The sequence below is a fragment of the Henckelia pumila genome, chromosome 2 (genome assembly GCF_033568475.1).
Source record: "Henckelia pumila isolate YLH828 chromosome 2, ASM3356847v2, whole genome shotgun sequence".
NCBI lineage: Eukaryota > Viridiplantae > Streptophyta > Magnoliopsida > Lamiales > Gesneriaceae > Henckelia > Henckelia pumila.
In genome coordinates this window covers 186004136-186020962 of record NC_133121.1, presented here as the reverse complement: position 1 = coordinate 186020962, position 16827 = coordinate 186004136, and the positions used below count along the sequence as shown (strand labels likewise).

Genomic DNA, 16827 nt, shown 5'->3' with positions numbered 1-16827 from the left:
ATGCTCGAGTTCTGCACAAATGTGAAAATCGATGTCTGTTCAAACCTCTATTACCCCGAGCCACCAAAATGAATCGTATTTTTTTGCATAGAGAAATTATTTTCAGATGAATAAAGTATTTACACTAGCATGCAAATCCCACCAGCTTCGAATTTGCACCGAAAGAGAATTTGCACCGAAAGAACAATAGAAACTCTGAAAACTAAAGCAACCCAAAAATCAAAAGATTTTACATTGAATGATGATTCTACGGGAATGTATATCACACAACACTGTAAATAGCAGCAGGTCATTTCTGTGCACTATGTAATGAATACATCTTATAAAACAATGTTAGTCTGGGTAAGTCAAAGGGGAAAAGGAGAAAAGCGGGCAATACACAGCACATAACATATGTTGCATACATCAAAACACATAAAGGAGTCGAGACTCTCAACAAAAATAAGATCCCTTCGACCGCACCAGACAGAAGAGAGTGATTTCGAAAGTGAGAAAATGCATACCATTTTATGCGATCAAATCATCACTGTCTGTAGTAGCCACTCTGATTTTGAGGTGGAGGATGTTGAGAAGAAACGGTGTAAGGAGGACGGGGCATAGCTCCTGTTTGCTGAGGAGGTGTGTTATAGTACTGGCCATGCCAACCAGGATATGCAGGTTGGCCATATTCATGGTTCGGTGCGGGCTGTTGGTGCTGGGGAGGTGGGTAAGGGGGATTCGAAACGGCTCCATTATACTGTGGAGGCGGCTGTTGAGATGTTACATAAGGAGGAGTTTGAGCATATGTGGGCATTGTTGGCTGCTGAGGCATCTGGTACGTTGGTGTTGAGTTGGGCGCATTTGTATTTAACAGATGTTGAGGATTAGGTCTTGGAGCCTGATGAGGTTGTCCAATGGTAGAATAAGTGTAACCGACATTATTCTTGCCATCTTGGAAGCTCAGGCCTGACATTTGCCTCTGAACATCCTCCATCATTTCTCTGCACTGGATATTTCTAGTCATCACAAAATCACTGCACTGCTGCTTCACGATCGTTATTGCGTCCTTTTACATACAACCATAATCAGAGATGACACAATTTATCTCCAGAACAAATATATAATACAATTATAAGACAGTATCATGGTAAAACTTGGGCAATTTCAGTGTGCCTATCCACAAAGACAGATAAATCACAACCCACCACCCTTCAGTTCCCTTCAGAGACAATCTTTCGATTTGAAAGGCTAAACCATTTATTTTTCCAGGAATAAATCAGATCAAGGAGAATCAAACCTCCAGCCATTGAAAGACAGAGTAAGTTTTGAGGGTCAGTAGCGCCGTCATTTACATATAGCGTTGGTCACATATAGATTTGTACTCTCCATATTTTCTTCCTCTTCAAGGCCATCCCATGATTTAATGCTTGGCACAATGTTGCCTTAAAATATGTAGCAGGTTGTTTGTACCACAGCTTAAAGCGTTTTGCAAGTGCAAGTTTAAACTTCTATGAAAACTGGTAGAGTACTTAGCTCTACGGCTATGAAGGCTTTCTGCTCAAATTCTAGTTTATTTTGTTTCAATGATACGTCCAAGAGAACAAAGGAAGATTATGTATCTCGTGCTGACCCACCAGCTCAATTGTAGGCTTCTTTCAAAAAAAAAAATTCCTACTACATTAAAAAAGAAAATGATAATGACACCAAAAAATTTGTACCTGAAGGGTAACATAAAACTTCAACCCTTCATTGATGTTCTCCTTGATCTCTCGGTATTTGGCGATGGCAGCTTCGATCTGTTTATAGCTCCTCTCACGAGATGCTGAGGGTCATAAAATATCATACAGAGTATCTATTGGAAAATAGACTAAAATTGCTTCGTGTAATTTAATAGCCAAGTGTCACATGTTTCGCATAAGGAAGAAACAGTTTTCCTGCTTATTAGTATTATAATGATGCCTTGATAGTTCAACGAGTAAAGCTAAATACATCCTAGGATCATCACCCCCAGAGAATCTAAAAAAGGTTAGCAAAATAAGAAATACTTTAAGAAAATATAAACAAATAGGCAAATAACATGGGAATTCCTTGAGTTCTCTGTAGAGCCTAATTATAAAACACCTACTGATATTTGAAAACGAATAGGACATCCTTGGATGTTAATTTGACTTATATTTACAACATTGTTTGAAGGGGTTTAACCTTAGAATTAGAAATCCAAGGAATGTTTATACGATTAGACCCAATCTCAGAAAGCGTTCATGCAATGAGACAAAAACTCAGGGAGTGTTGGTGTCCATTACCCAATAAATAGGTAACAAGCCTGTCGACCTACATAGTTTATTGCCCCTCAAAGGGAGATGCATGAAATGCACTTAGCTTGATTTAGAAAAAGTTCATGTTATTCTTTGATAAAGTTGAGACCCATTTGATTTCATGCTAAATCATTAGACACTAAATTACTGCACAAATAACCTAAGGCTACTGCTTATTCTCTTCAAGGAAAGATTCATCAATAGAAAAAATTATCTGGTTACATTAAGTAAACAGATTTCTAACAAAGTCAAGAGTTCTTGACAAGGCAATGCACAGGTTCCCCAACAGCGTATCTAGAACAAACAGCACAATGCAGATAGTATGCAGAATGGCATACCTTTATAATCTTCAACGTTAAAGATAGCGGCAAACTCATCATTTTGGGACTGTAAGGGAATAAACATCATCTTAGATGTTTCGATTTTTTAAACACGTGCAACAATCCACAGCAAATGATTTCTAAGATGGAAACATATAAATCAGATGAAGGCAGAAGACACAGCTTGAAAGATACCTTTAGGTATGATAAAGACTGACAAATCATACAGAAGATTTAAATAAAAACAATACAAATATTATCAGCATGAAATTGTATGGCATGAGGAAGGGACACTGTATAATAAGCAGTCGACTAATTAGTATGCCTATTTTCCTTGACGATTACTTCAACCAACGACATAGCTATCTTCATGGCAACAAAGCAGGACAGCCATAATCAAGTAGATTCCATGCATTTTTACAAAAATAATTATGATGGCCCTATAAACAAGCATAGTAAGTGTTACAGAATAATACTAATTAGGAAGTAAATAAATTAGATGGTTAAGGATTGATTGTATATATATTTTTCTAAGTTAGAACTTTCCTTGTATAGGCTATGTGATGTATATAAATACCTATGCCTAGATGAATAATATAACGTGAATCAATTCCCAATTCTTTCTTTCTCTATATATTTCAACATGGTATCAAAGCCAGAAATTGTGGGAATTTGAAATTCTGAGTGTTTGGGTGAGAGTACAAAGCTGCCGGAATTTGTTCAACAACACCGGTCGTCACCGCCACTCAGAAAGGAGCGTCTGCCGCTGATCAGCAATTTTTTTTACAACACCCAGTCTATCAAGTGTTGTTTGGGTTCTCTGCAGCCACTGTTTGTCTGGACAGCCTACTGCTCTATTGGTAACTCAGTTATTTTTCACTTCTTTTCTCTGGTTCTGAGTTGTGACCTATATTCTTGTTGATAAATATGACTGAGGGTGAAAAGAAACTTGGGAATCTATCGGAAGTAATTCCAATTATGTCAAAAATCACGGATCACAAACTTGATGGTACAAATTATCTGAATTGGCGACAGACTATTGAGTTATATTTACTGAGTACTGCCAAGGATACTCATTTGACAGATGATCCTCCTAAGGATGATGAATCTAAACGAGTATGGGCACGAGAGGATGCTCGTTTATTTCTCCAAATTCGTAATTCTATTGATAGTGAGGTAATTGGTATGGTAACTCACTACCGCACTGTTAAAGAATTGATGAAGTATTTAGACTTTCTGTACTCTGGGAAGGAAAACATCTCTCGTATTTATGATGTGTGTAAAGCATTTTACAGGGCAGATAAGGGTGACAAGCCTCTTACCAAGTACTTCATGGATTTCAAAAAGACTTATGAAGAACTAAATACATTACTTCCTTTTAGTACAGATGTGACAGTACAACAAATTCAGCGGGAAAAGATGGTTGCGATGAGTTTTTTGGCTGGTCTTCCATATGAATATGAGACAGCCAAGTCACAAATTCTCTCAGGATCAGAAATTTCTTCTCTTCAGGAGGCCTTCAGTAGAGTTCTTCGTACAAAGAACTCATCACCTTCTCAGCTTACTCAACCGAATAGTGTTCTTGTGAGTCGTGGTAATTACTCATCAGGAGTTGGGAAACCACAACAAAGAAATGGTGGTAATCCAAATTCAGGTTCCAACAACAACGGCACTCGTGATCCGGAAACAGAAAAAATAATTTGTCACTATTGCCATAAACCAGGCCACATCAAGCGTGATTGTCGAAGATTGAAGAGAAATCAATCTGCTCATGTTGCATCTACCTCAGAAAATTTTGTTACAATATCAGCCGAGGAATATGCTCAACTGATCCAGAATTCATCCCAGCATTCATCATCTCAATCTAATTCCATTACTGCCATTGCCAATTCAGGTACACCCAAAACATGTCTTGTTACCTCCTCCTCCAAATGGGTTATTGATTCTGGTGCCACAGATCATATGACAGGTAATTCTGCTCTCTTCTCTACATTCCAGTCACAAAAGTCTTCTAATCCTGTTACCTTGCCTGATGGCTCAACTTCTTACGTGGTTGGGACCGGAACAATTCGACCTACACCCTCACCATCATTGTCATCTGTTCTTAGCTTGCCTCAATTATCCTTTAATTTGATTTCTGTTAGTAAAATTACTCGTGGTCTGAATTGTTGCGTCTCATTTTTTCCTGATTATTGTGTGTTTCAGGATCTTGTGACGAAGACGATTATTGGTAAAGGACATGAATCGGGAGGCCTCTACATCTTGATACACAAGTACCAAAACCCATTGCTTGTCCTGGAGTCACCACCTCATTTGAAGCACATTGTCGGTTGGGTCATCCCTCTCTTCAAGTATTGAAGAAACTGTGTCCTCAGTTTTCAGATGTGTCATCGTTCAATTGCGAGTCTTGTCAGTTTGCTAAACACCATCGTCTTAGCTTCAGTCCTAGAGTCAATAAACGAGCTACTGCTCCTTTTGAGCTAGTTCATTCTGATGTTTGGGGTCCATGTCCTGTGGTTTCTAAGACTCGAATTCGATATTTTGTTACTTTTGTTGATGACTATTCTCGAATGACATGGTTATATTTTATGAAAACTCGGTCTGAGCTGTTTTCCCATTTTTCTAGTTTTTGTGCTGAAATTCGAACCCAATTTGCTGTGCCTGTACAGACTTTAAGAAGTGATAATGCTAAGGAATATTTATCAGGAAATTTTCAAAATTACATGCTTCAACATGGTATTCTTCACCAAACATCGTGTGTTGATACACCATCACAAAATGGTGTTTCTGAAAGAAAGAATAGACACCTGCTTGAAACGGCCAGAGCCTTGTTATTTCAAAAGCAGGTTCCCAAATATTTCTGGGCTGATGCTGTTGCCACAGCTTGTTTCTTGATTAATAGAATGTCTTCTTCTGTTTTGTCTAATGAAATTCCTTTCTTTGTTCTTTTTCCTAACAAAGCATTGTTTCCCATTCAATCCAGGATATTTAGTTGTACTTGTTTTGTTAGAGATGTCCGCCCCCATGTTACTAAATTGGATCCAAAATCTTTGAAATGTATCTTTCTGGGATATTCTCGTGTACAAAAAGGTTATAGATGTTATTGTCCTAGTCTTAACAGGTATCTTGTATCAGCTGATGTGACTTTTTTGGAGCATACACAGTTTTCTTCAGAACCTATTCCTCAGGGAGAGGATGACGATTTGCTTATCTATCCAGTTATTCATTCTTTGGCTCCTCCTACATCAATCTCTGTCAAACCGGCCATTACCCAAACCTACACTAGCCGACTCAGATCTTCTGCTCCCGCTGCTACTGAGCATACTTTTGCACCTGTCCCCGAACCTCCCAGTTCATGTTCTAATGAGCCAGTACCTTCAGCACAAGATCCGGCCCCCAGTGATGATCTTCCCATTGCTCTTCGGAAAGGTAAAACGTACCTGTACGTATCCCATCTCGTCTTTTGTGTCCTATAATCATTTGTCTCCTTCTTCTTATTCTTTTATTGCATCCATAGATTCTGTGTCTATCCCTAAAACTGTTCGTGAAGCTTTAGGTCATTCTGGTTGGCGTAATGCTATGATTGAGGAGATGAATGCTTTGGAGGATAATTGTACTTGGACCTTAGCAGATTTGCCTGTGGGAAAACAGACTATTGGATGTAAATGGGTGTTTGCAGTGAAAATGAATCCGGATGGCTCTGTAGCTAGATTGAAAGCTCGTCTTGTTGCTAAGGGCTATGCTCAGACATATGGAGTGGATTATTTTGATACTTTTTCTCCGGTGGCTAAGCTTACTTCTGTCAGATTGTTTATTTCCATGGCAGCCACTCATCACTGGCCTTTGCATCAGTTGGATATTAAGAATGCTTTTCTTCATGGAGACCTTCAGGAAGAAGTTTATATGGAGCAACCACCCGGTTTTGTTGCTCAGGGGGAGTATGGGATGAAAGATGTCGCCTTCATAAATCCTTGTATGGCTTGAAACAAAGTCCTCGTGCATGGTTTGGCAAGTTCAGTCAGGCTGTTGAGACTTTTGGTATGCATAAGACTGATAAGAGTAAGTCCGATCACTCTGTTTTCTACAAACACTCTGATAGTGGCATGTTTTCTACAAACAATCTGATAGTGGCATCATTCTATTAGTTGTGTATGTAGATGATATTGTCATTACAGGCAGTGACTCTGCAGGAATTTTATCTCTAAAAACCTTTCTTCACACTCAGTTTCATACCAAAGACCTAGGAATGTTGCGTTATTTCTTAGGTGTTGAAGTGACCAGGAGCAAGAAGGGAATATTATTGTCTCAAAGAAAGTATGTGCTTGACTTGCTATCTGAAAAAGGAAAGTTGGGAGTTAAACCATGCAGCACCCCAATGATTCCTGGCATGCAGCTCACTAAAGATGGTGATTTATTTGAAGATCCTGAAAGATATCGAAGACTAGTCGGAAAACTGAATTATCTCACTGTGACAAGACCAGATATTGCCTACTCAGTCAGTGTGGTAAGTCAGTATATGGCATCTCCAACCATTGATCACTGGAAGGTTGTGGAACAAATTTTATGCTACTTAAAAGGAGCACCTGGGCGTGGAATTTTGTATGCTAATTATGGTCACACTAGAATTGAGTGTTTCTAGGATGCTGATTGGGCAGGATCTAAAGAAGATCGAAGATCAACTTCTGGATATTGTGTTTTTGTTGGTGGAAACTTGGTCTCATGGAAAAGTAAGAAACAAAATGTGGTCTCACGATCCAGTGCTGAATCTGAGTACAGGGCTATGGCCAAGTCTGTTTGTGAAATCATGTGGATATATCAACTTCTCAAGGAAGTAGGTTTCGAGGTTTCTATGCCACCCTAGCTATGGTGTGATAACCAAGCTGCACTTCACATCGCATCCAATCCAGTTTTTCATGAGAGAACTAAGCATATTGAGATTGATTGTCACTTTGTTCGTGAGAAAATCCAGCAAGGCTTGATTTCTACAGGTTATATGAAAACAGGAGAACAGTTGGGGAATATCTTCACAAAGGCACTCAATGGAGTTAGAGTTGATTATCTATGCAACAAGTTGGGCATGATTAACATCTATGCTCCAACTTGAGGGAGAGTGTTACAGAATAATACTAATTAGGAAGTAAATAAATTAGATGGTTAAGGATTGATTGTATATATATTTTCCTAAGTTAGAACTTTCCTTGTATAGGCTATGTGATGTATATAAATACCTATGCCTAGATGAATAATATAACGTGAATCAATTCCCAATTCTTTCTTTCTCTATATATTTCAACAGTAAGCAAACTAGCCACAAAAAAGTCAAAGTCAAAGTCAATTGAAAATTTTTAATTTAGAGGTCGAAGGAATAAAGAATCTGAGACCCTTCTCATTCTCCTACATGAACACTACCACAATTCTAAGATTGCTATCGATATGGTAAACAAAATTCGGACCTGTATGTGTCTTAACAGTTGTTCTTGAGCTTCAAGGTTTTGAGCAATGTCTTGACAAACGTGATCGTACTTCGATATCTCCTTTCTAAACAGATCCTCGTGGGAACCAGTGGAGTTCATCAACTTGGGTAGTATATCATCCTACATCCATAAGTACAGCAAGTCAAACTAAATACTCAACATTGTTCAGGGTAAGAACAAAATCTATAAAGCAGGTAATCAAAGAGAATCGAAGGGTAAATCAAACATTACTATCTATGTTTATTTCACAATAGTGCACTCCAGTTATAAACATTTGAAATGAACTCCATCATTTAACGTTTCTAGCTAAATGGACATTGAAATGCAAAAAGCTATGAGCCAAAATTCACAAAAACATCTGAACCACAAAACTGAAACCCTAAAACACTGAATAATGCGATCACAAGAGTAGATGTAGTTTCTAAAGATCTTTACATATGGTAGATAATAGACCAGACAAACTGGAGATGGAGAACAAAAGCATCACCACCCAGTGCAATTTCACCAAGCAAACTTAACAAAAACATGATCAATAAAGAGCTAGCCCCATCTTACCTTCCTCTTCATCTCTTTCAGCATGTCTTCAAGACCCGCCCTCTGAGCTCCAAGGGTTTCCACTTGCCTCTGCAAAAACATGAAACTAATCATAAGCATTTTAATACAGCTCATACCCCAAAAAGGTTCTAACATCATGCTGAAACATTCGAGGAGGTACAAGAATAGATGTAACAAAATAATAAATAAAGTAATAAAGAATTTTTCATGCGTAAAACTAATATTTCTAACAAAGGTACTTCCACAATTGAAAAATTCATTTAATTTTTAAAAAGGTATTAAAGTTTAATGACAAGTAGAATACAAACATAATATGAAAAATCATGTGAGGCATCAATAACAACAAATGAAAGCAGTCCATAACACTACAACTACTTTCCGCATCTGCATCTTTGAAGGAAGATATTCAATGTTACACAGCACACAACTTAGCCGTATGCTAAGACTAAAATCGTTTTAATTTCATGTTTTCTATATATTAAGATAAGCATCCCTAGTTATTGCGAAAGATATCATCAATAAGTAAATAGATATCAATAAAACTAATTTTTTTTTATATAAAAAAAAAGCACATAGAGAAGTTGGGACAGAATATTTAATAGGATATATACATCCTCAGATGTATTGAATTACCAAGCTATGCTTCAGGGCTCCCACTATAGAATCTTCATTAGCATCCAGTGACATTATAGGCCTTGCAAGACTTGGCAGGGCAGATTCAATCTATCAAAAAGTAAACACCCAGACATAAGGACATCTGTCATTGGTTTCATAGGAAAACTGCATATCCATCATTATTAAAACAATGAAGCACTGCATAGATGCATTTCCAAATCTGGATGACTATTATAACAGACGAAAGCAATTATTAATCAAATAACAAAATGATAGACAATGATTTCATTTTTTCTACCTTTTATTATTTGCTTTTAGTTGATTGTGATACTCGCGGAAAAGTACAGTTACAAATGACAGAATCACAAACTAGATAATGATTGTATGAGTTATGGATTGAAAAAAAAATCCAACTGCGATTCATAGTAGCGGCTTGGACAGTTAACCAACACAATCTAATCCAACCTGCATTTATAGGGTTGGAAAAGGATCGAAAAAATAATAAAACTCCGGTGATTTCAACTTGCGGCAGCCCGTCTCCTCCTACTATATCACAAAGTGCAAACATGCAACACATTGATATATATATATACACATATATATATATAGAGTAATTTTCAGCTGCCCAACCATTCCTGCTCAACTCGTCCCCGACCACTAAAACCCACTACCGGGTTTTAGTTGTCGGGGATGGGTTGGGCATCATTGGTTGGGCAGCTAAAAATTTATATATATATATATAGAGTAATTTTCAGCTGCCCAACCATTCCTGCCCAACTCGTCCCCGACCACTAAAACCCACTACCGGGTTTTAGTTGTCGGGGATGGGTTGGGCATCATTGGTTGAGCAGCTGAAAATTTATATATATATATATATATATATATATATATATAATATTATATATATATTCTAGATATGAACTTAAAACCCTGAACAAACAAGCAAAAGTATAGCTACAAAGAATCAAATGTCTTTTAGATTTCTAAGATGTCCCTTTCACGAAACATACAACAACAATTCACAAAACTAGATACAATAATCAAGCTGACCTAAAACTTTGAGCATTGTGTAGCCAGCTAAATTTCACCTGAGAGAAGTTCAAAAGCTTACCGGACGGCAGTCAAGGATTGACATAAATGCTGAATGTTCTCTTGCAGATCTCTCAATCCGAGCATCGCTTTCAGCAGCTTGCTTCAAATTTGCTGCAAACCGATTTAACCTGTCCTGCAAATTTTTTGTCAAGGTACTAGATTGTGGCCTGGTCCACCGAGTTCCAAATTGGTTTCTGAACCTCACATCCTCTGCTGCCTCTTTCTGCAACTGCTCCTCTGTCTGAACCAACAATTCCTGGTTTACTCTCCTTAAATCTTTAAGTTGCTGAAGTTCGCCTTCCAAAGCAGCTGGTCCCCCACAAATCTGTACAGCCTCTACGTCTTCTTTTAAAGCCACTGGCAGGTTGAAATTCCCTTCCAAAGCAAGAATTGAATCAGGCAAATCCATTTCCTTCAGTCTCACACGAGCTAGTTCACTTCCCTGTAGCAACTTCTCAGCCTGCGTCCTAATGATATCATCTACCATTTCAGTATACCTAGAAAGGGATTTTGTACTACTGTCGGGAACAAGACTCGCAAACATCTTCCCGCTGCTAGCATCCAACACCTCATTCATTGGCATAGGCTTAACCATGGAAAAGGTGGGAAGTGGTGGTAAAGAACTAGCTGGAGGAACCCTCATTAGGTACACTCTATCATTCTCCTTAATGGCCCTCTCCAAGTTTTGGTTTAAATTAGTTTCTAATTTATTCATAGCATCCAACAGCTGCTGAGCTGCCCCTCTGGGAGATGACTTTTTTGCATCAGACAGAGCATTAACCCCGCTTTTCAACCGTGCAATCTCCTCAGCAATCTCTTCTTTCCCATGCAGCTCTAAACTATATCTATAGCAAGCCTCTGCATAAAACAAAGCTGCCTTAAGATGAACATGAGCAATCCAGGGCTTGTCAAAGTGTTGGTTCAAAGGAGCAGCATTCAGTGCTGCTAAAGCTTCCTCATAGAATATTCCAGCCTGCAATCATGCCAATTAGAGTTCAAATGAAATGACTCCAGAGATAAATCATTAAACCAAACCAATATATATATATATATATACACACACACACACATAGAGAGAAGTTTTCAGCTGCCCAACAAATTCCTTCCCACTTCATCCCTGACCACTAAAACCCGGTGGTGGGTTTTAGTGGTGTGGTCGGGCATGAAGTGGGGAGAAATTGTTGGGCAGCTGAAAATTTCTATATATATATATATACACACATCTTGCGAGACCATTGGGTGTCCAATACATCTGTGCTTGAATCTTGAGTCATATTCAATTAAAGTCAATTGAAAAAAAAAAGATGGAACCATAGCATTTCCTTGAGAAACATAATTATGAAAGGGTGTTATTTAGCTACTGCACATCATGAAAACAACAGGAAGCAGTCCAAACTCATCTTTAACACATGAAACAAAGGAGGAATCCAGTACCTGTCTTGAGATCTTTGCACAGACACCTGCACTGCTTCCTTTTGCTATGGTATTCTCATATACACACTCCTGAGCCTGAGCTAACATTAGCCGCTCCAACATTCCAGCACACTCTACTGACACATCGAGCGTTGTAGAGCTTCCTACTGATGCCTTCATAGCTACATTGTCCCTCAAAAATGCAAACGCACCAGCTGCTGCAATAAATGAATGTGAAGCCTGTCTCCTCCCCTCTACCACAGACCGATCAGAACTTAATCCAATTTGGCTATGGACAGCACCCAAATTAAACAAGACTGCAGCTTTTTCTATATAAAGAAAATAAATGTTAAAGTTGATGTATTCATTTCACAACTACAAAATATTTCTTAGAAAATAAGAACTTTATATAACTTTAGTGCGTGAATTAATTGATTCCAAAAAAATATTGAAGTTTATTCATTATCGAATAAAAAAGAAAATTTTCAAAAATGCTGTAGATATGATCTTCTGTCATATAATTTTTTTAATTATGATTGTGAAAATAAAACAGAATGCTTTTTTCAAATCTCGATTTCAAGGAAATAAGAACAACCAAGAGATTTCTTATAACAAACAAAAAGAGACCTTTTTAATATGGTGAGGTGTGTTTCTATCAATAATTTTCTAGGAAAAGTCGATATCCTATCCATGGAAAGAACCGCCAGTAGAAAATATTTAGATTGGAAAATTATCAATTTTTCTGAGGCAAACGCAGTCAAAAGAAATCAAGATGTTCGGATTGGTACTAATGATTCTCAAATAATTTATGCCCAGAAATGGAAGCATATAAAAGTATTTAAGTTTCCACGTCTATACTCTTTTGCACAATTAAACATCGGAAACTTAAACCCTTGAATTCCTTGCAAAAAAATAGAACCTCATGTGGTAACTTGCAATTAGACTTTGTACTCTTTCATGGATGACCTGTGCATTACAGATAGTACAATCAACCATGTATAACTTGAGACAATCCGAAGGTCACGAAAAATCAATCAGTTCCTATGTCAAACTCCACCATATTTACTTAATTTCCAAAAAAAGTTCACAATATTCAGCACGCCACAATCTCTCAATGTCGACAATGAAAAAAACATATAGAAAAACAAATGATCCATCAAACAATTACCTACCCAAATGGATATTTTGCTGCGAAGCCTTCTGCTTGTTTTTAAAGGCGTCGAACCACGTGAACGTCACGGTGTTGACATGATCCTTATCGGCAGAAATCGGAAACCTAGACTCCACGGCGCAGAGAGCTTTATAGTAGTTCTGCAGCAGGTCACGACGCGCCGACAGCGAATCGGATGCTCCGCCGCGTTCGATGTCGGAGCGGAATTGCTTCAATGTCTGAAGATCGTCCTCCATATTCTGCGCCTCGCGCTCGGAATAGTTAATCACTATGAAATTGCGCAGTGGCCTGTAGAAATCGAGCGAGTTGGTTTTCTTCTCGAATATCGCCAGCATAATGTTGGTGGTGGAAGACGGAGCCGCCATGATCGGTGGCGGTGGATCCGAGCACAGCCAGAAAATAAATGGAGTTCGAACCAATTATTTGGAGCCTGATATAAGTCTGATTATTGAATATTTTTCCTTCGTTAGAAAGCAATACATCGGACTATAGGCTATAGCAAACATATTTTATTTATTAAATTAAAATAAAAAAAATGCACACGCAAAACATTTTTTTTTATAAGAAAATGTTATTTAACATCCATAATTTGTTAATCACACTCCAACTAATCATTTTATTTAGCTATTTGTCAACATTACTCTTCTTTAATTTGAGTTAATTTTCAAAACTTATCATCCGTCTTTTTTACATTAACTACTATAATAAGTTTAATTTGAGTTAATTTTCAAAACTTATCGTCCGTTCTTTTTTACATTAACTACTATAATAAGTATATTATAATATTTAATCGTATTTCGTATATCTTATATAATAATAATAACCTCATTATTTAACTATTATAATTTAAAATACACGATAAATTTTGGTATGTCACATAAATTTTAATTTATTATTTTGGGCAAATGTAAATTTGTATTTTGGTTGTTTCTTCTTTTTCGATATATTCAATTGGGTCTTCCGTTTTTTGTTATTTTTTATTTTATGTGATTGATCTTTTTCGTCCAATTTAGTGTTAAAGCCAACAGAATTTATCTGTTAGCCCGTTGAAAACTTTAATTCTCACATTTTCAACTGATCTAACCTATCTTAATAGATTTGATTCTTCCCCAAGGTTTTAAACCCCATGGTTCCAAAATTTGGCCTCGTATTCTTCTCCAAATTTTATTTAAACCTAATCTACTCCATCCAACAAAGATGGTGCGAGTCGAACATGATGTAAGATTTTACTTTTTTTTATTTATTTCTTGATATTTTTTTCTTGTTGCATTTATTCGAAATTAGACTAAAATAATCGAAAATTAAAAATTAGTGTACCAAAACCAAACTTCAAAATGTCAATGGACTTAAACCCAAAAATGAACAAGTTAATAGACCAAAAAAATCATTTTCTCTTATTATTATTATTGGACAAATAAAATTGAACAATGGGTGAATGAGTTGTCTCTAAGGAACATGTAAGACTTCAAAAGTTTAGTATATTACTACTATGTTAGATCTCTTAATTTTGATGATAACAAAAATTATTTCATTCTAGTAGATTGAGCTGTCTTGCATTGTGATATACGTACTTGACCACTCATATTGAAGACTCAAGAAGCCTTGTCAACCGGTCTCAGGTAGTTAAGAATTGTCACCCGATCTCGAGTAGTTGAGAGTCCTCAACAGGTCTCTAGCAGTTTTAGCGTTCTCTACTTACCAGTCTACAAAAAGATCTACTCGTCCATTCAAGTAATAGATAACACTCGACTGCTCAATTTCTTTTAAGTATACTTGAAAATAAGTTTTGAGGGATTTTCTCTGATTCAAACTACATAACGTACAGAGCATTCCATACACTTTATCAGAAAAAAAGTTGATTGTCAATACATGCACAACTAACAGAGCACTCAGAAAATCAAAATTTGTTACCGAAACACATTGCTGAGCTTATATACAAAGTCTATCAGCGATCATTACCTTCTACATAGGGATAGCAACGGGGCGGGTTTTGTCAAACCCGAGACTCGCCCCACCAAGAAAAAATAGGACCCGGATCTGTCCCACCTCTTTTTTGGACCCGTCCCGCCTCGCCTCAAAATCCGACGGGTCCAACCCGGATTTGGACCCGAACCCGTTAATATTTAATTTACTAAAATAACTTGAATAAATTATTATTTATAATATATAAATATATATACATGCATGTATATTTATTTATTTATTTATATGAAATGTCAAATGTATATAAATTGTATAATACTGTATATATATTTTTTGAATATATATACTGTATATTTTGTATATATATAATACTATATTATATATTTTATATAAATTTATATATATGGGGCGGGCCTGGGATTGATCCACCCAAACTCGGGACCCGCCCCGTACCATCTCCGGACCCGTTTAACTGAACCCGCCCCATCTCAAAACTAGTTTGACCGGGTTTGAACTCGCCCCGTCCGGGGCGGGTTTAGCAACCCAACCCATTGTCATCCCTACTTCTACATTTGGAAATAGTCAAATCTCGCATTTATTGAACCGTAATATATACTAGTACACCGAGCACATGCATTGCATGTGCACAAAATATATTTTTATAAATTTGAATTTATTTATAATTTTTTCTTTCATTAAGGTAATGATCTAGTGGTAACTAAAAAATAAGATAATGAGATAGTGGAAAGAGGATGTAGGAAGTTTTTGAATTATAATTTACTTTTTTGCCTCTTAATTATTAAATATGTTGAATGATAAGAGTAAATTTGGAAATCTATTAAAATAGATAAATCTAATTTCTCTAATGAGTTTATCTATTATAATATAGTAAAGAATAAAGATTAAGAAAAGACAACGACAACAATGTTTTTGCATTGATTAGCTAACGGTCGAACCTTGAATGTGACAAAGTTACTATAAATAGAGGATGCATATGTGAGAGATAGTAACTTAACATTTTAAATTATTCTGCAATAACTTTTTCTCTCACGCTTACAAGTTTGCATTATCAGTTACTTGAGCACTCAAGAAAGTCATATCTTTATCTGCTCAAACTAACCCTCGCTTATCATAAATATAACAAATCTTCTAGGATCGACCAAAGGTTTCATCAAAGCTTCTCGACCGCTACAGACAGATAGCGTTTGAAGAATATTTTTTATCGTTCGAATCTAAGGATTCAAACATTGTATTATTTTTTATGGTATTGTATTGATAAGGCTTGTTGTCTTATTCTTGTGGTGTACTAGGAGTTCTGATTTAGATAGTGTATAAGTCCTAAAGCTTCAATTTGGGTTAATAAATCAATTTATGGCAGCATTTCTCGAAAATGAGGACTTCGACAGGCCGATCCTCTTTCTCTGTTCGCAATATGTGCTCAAGGTCTCGCTTCAAATCTGTCTAAGACCGAGAATGATAAACTCATCAGTTAAAATTGCATCATCATGTACTTATATATCACATCTGTTTTTTGCCGACGATAGTCTGATTTTTTTTCGTTCTTTGGAACACAAATCTGTCAACTGCGTAATTGTTTGAAAAAATATGAACATGCTTCGGACCAACTAGTGAATTATGAGAAATCGGCTCTCACCTTTAGTCCGAGTGCATCTGCTGACACAATCTCAAGAATTCAGCTTATTTTCTCTATTGAAGTTGTTCGTGGGCATGAACTTTATCTAGGGTTGTCAACCTTTTCTCTTAGGAGTAAGTTTATTTAGTTTTCGGGGATTCGAGATAGGCTTTACAAAAAAAATTAATGGATGGGCTTCGATATTTTTCTCTAATGGGAAATAAACACTTATCAAATCTGTGTTGCAATATATTCCTTTTTATGCAATGTCATGCTTTAAATTACCAATTTCCTCATGTCAAGAGTTGGAGAAATTTGTGCCAAATTTTGGTGGAGT

General features: G+C 36.7%; 1 protein-coding gene across 1 annotated transcript; it reads right to left on the bottom strand.

Moving 5' to 3' along the window:
* Positions 1-203: 203 nt before the first annotated feature.
* Positions 204-13388, bottom strand: LOC140884948 (vacuolar-sorting protein BRO1-like). Its single transcript, XM_073291857.1, has 9 exons — positions 12936-13388; positions 11785-12092; positions 10370-11323; positions 9277-9366; positions 8644-8712; positions 8068-8208; positions 2633-2681; positions 1698-1801; positions 204-1045 (listed from the first exon to the last, which is right to left on the bottom strand). The coding sequence occupies exons 1-9, from the start codon at positions 13297-13299 to the stop codon at positions 524-526; spliced, it is 2601 nt and encodes an 866-aa protein (XP_073147958.1). The 5' UTR covers positions 13300-13388; the 3' UTR covers positions 204-523.
* Positions 13389-16827: the final 3439 nt, after the last annotated feature.

Bases quoted from the DNA above. Each gene is read 5' to 3' on its own strand.
- LOC140884948 (XM_073291857.1), bottom strand. From the start codon at position 13,299: ATGGCGGCTCCGTCTTCCACCACCAACATTATGCTGGCGATATTCGAG. The intron at 1,802-2,632 runs GTATGCCATTCT...TATGACCCTCAG, and splicing joins TAACGTTGAAGATTATAAAG to CATCTCGTGAGAGGAGCTAT. The intron at 1,046-1,697 runs GTACAAATTTTT...TGTATGTAAAAG, and splicing joins AGTTTTATGTTACCCTTCAG to GACGCAATAACGATCGTGAA.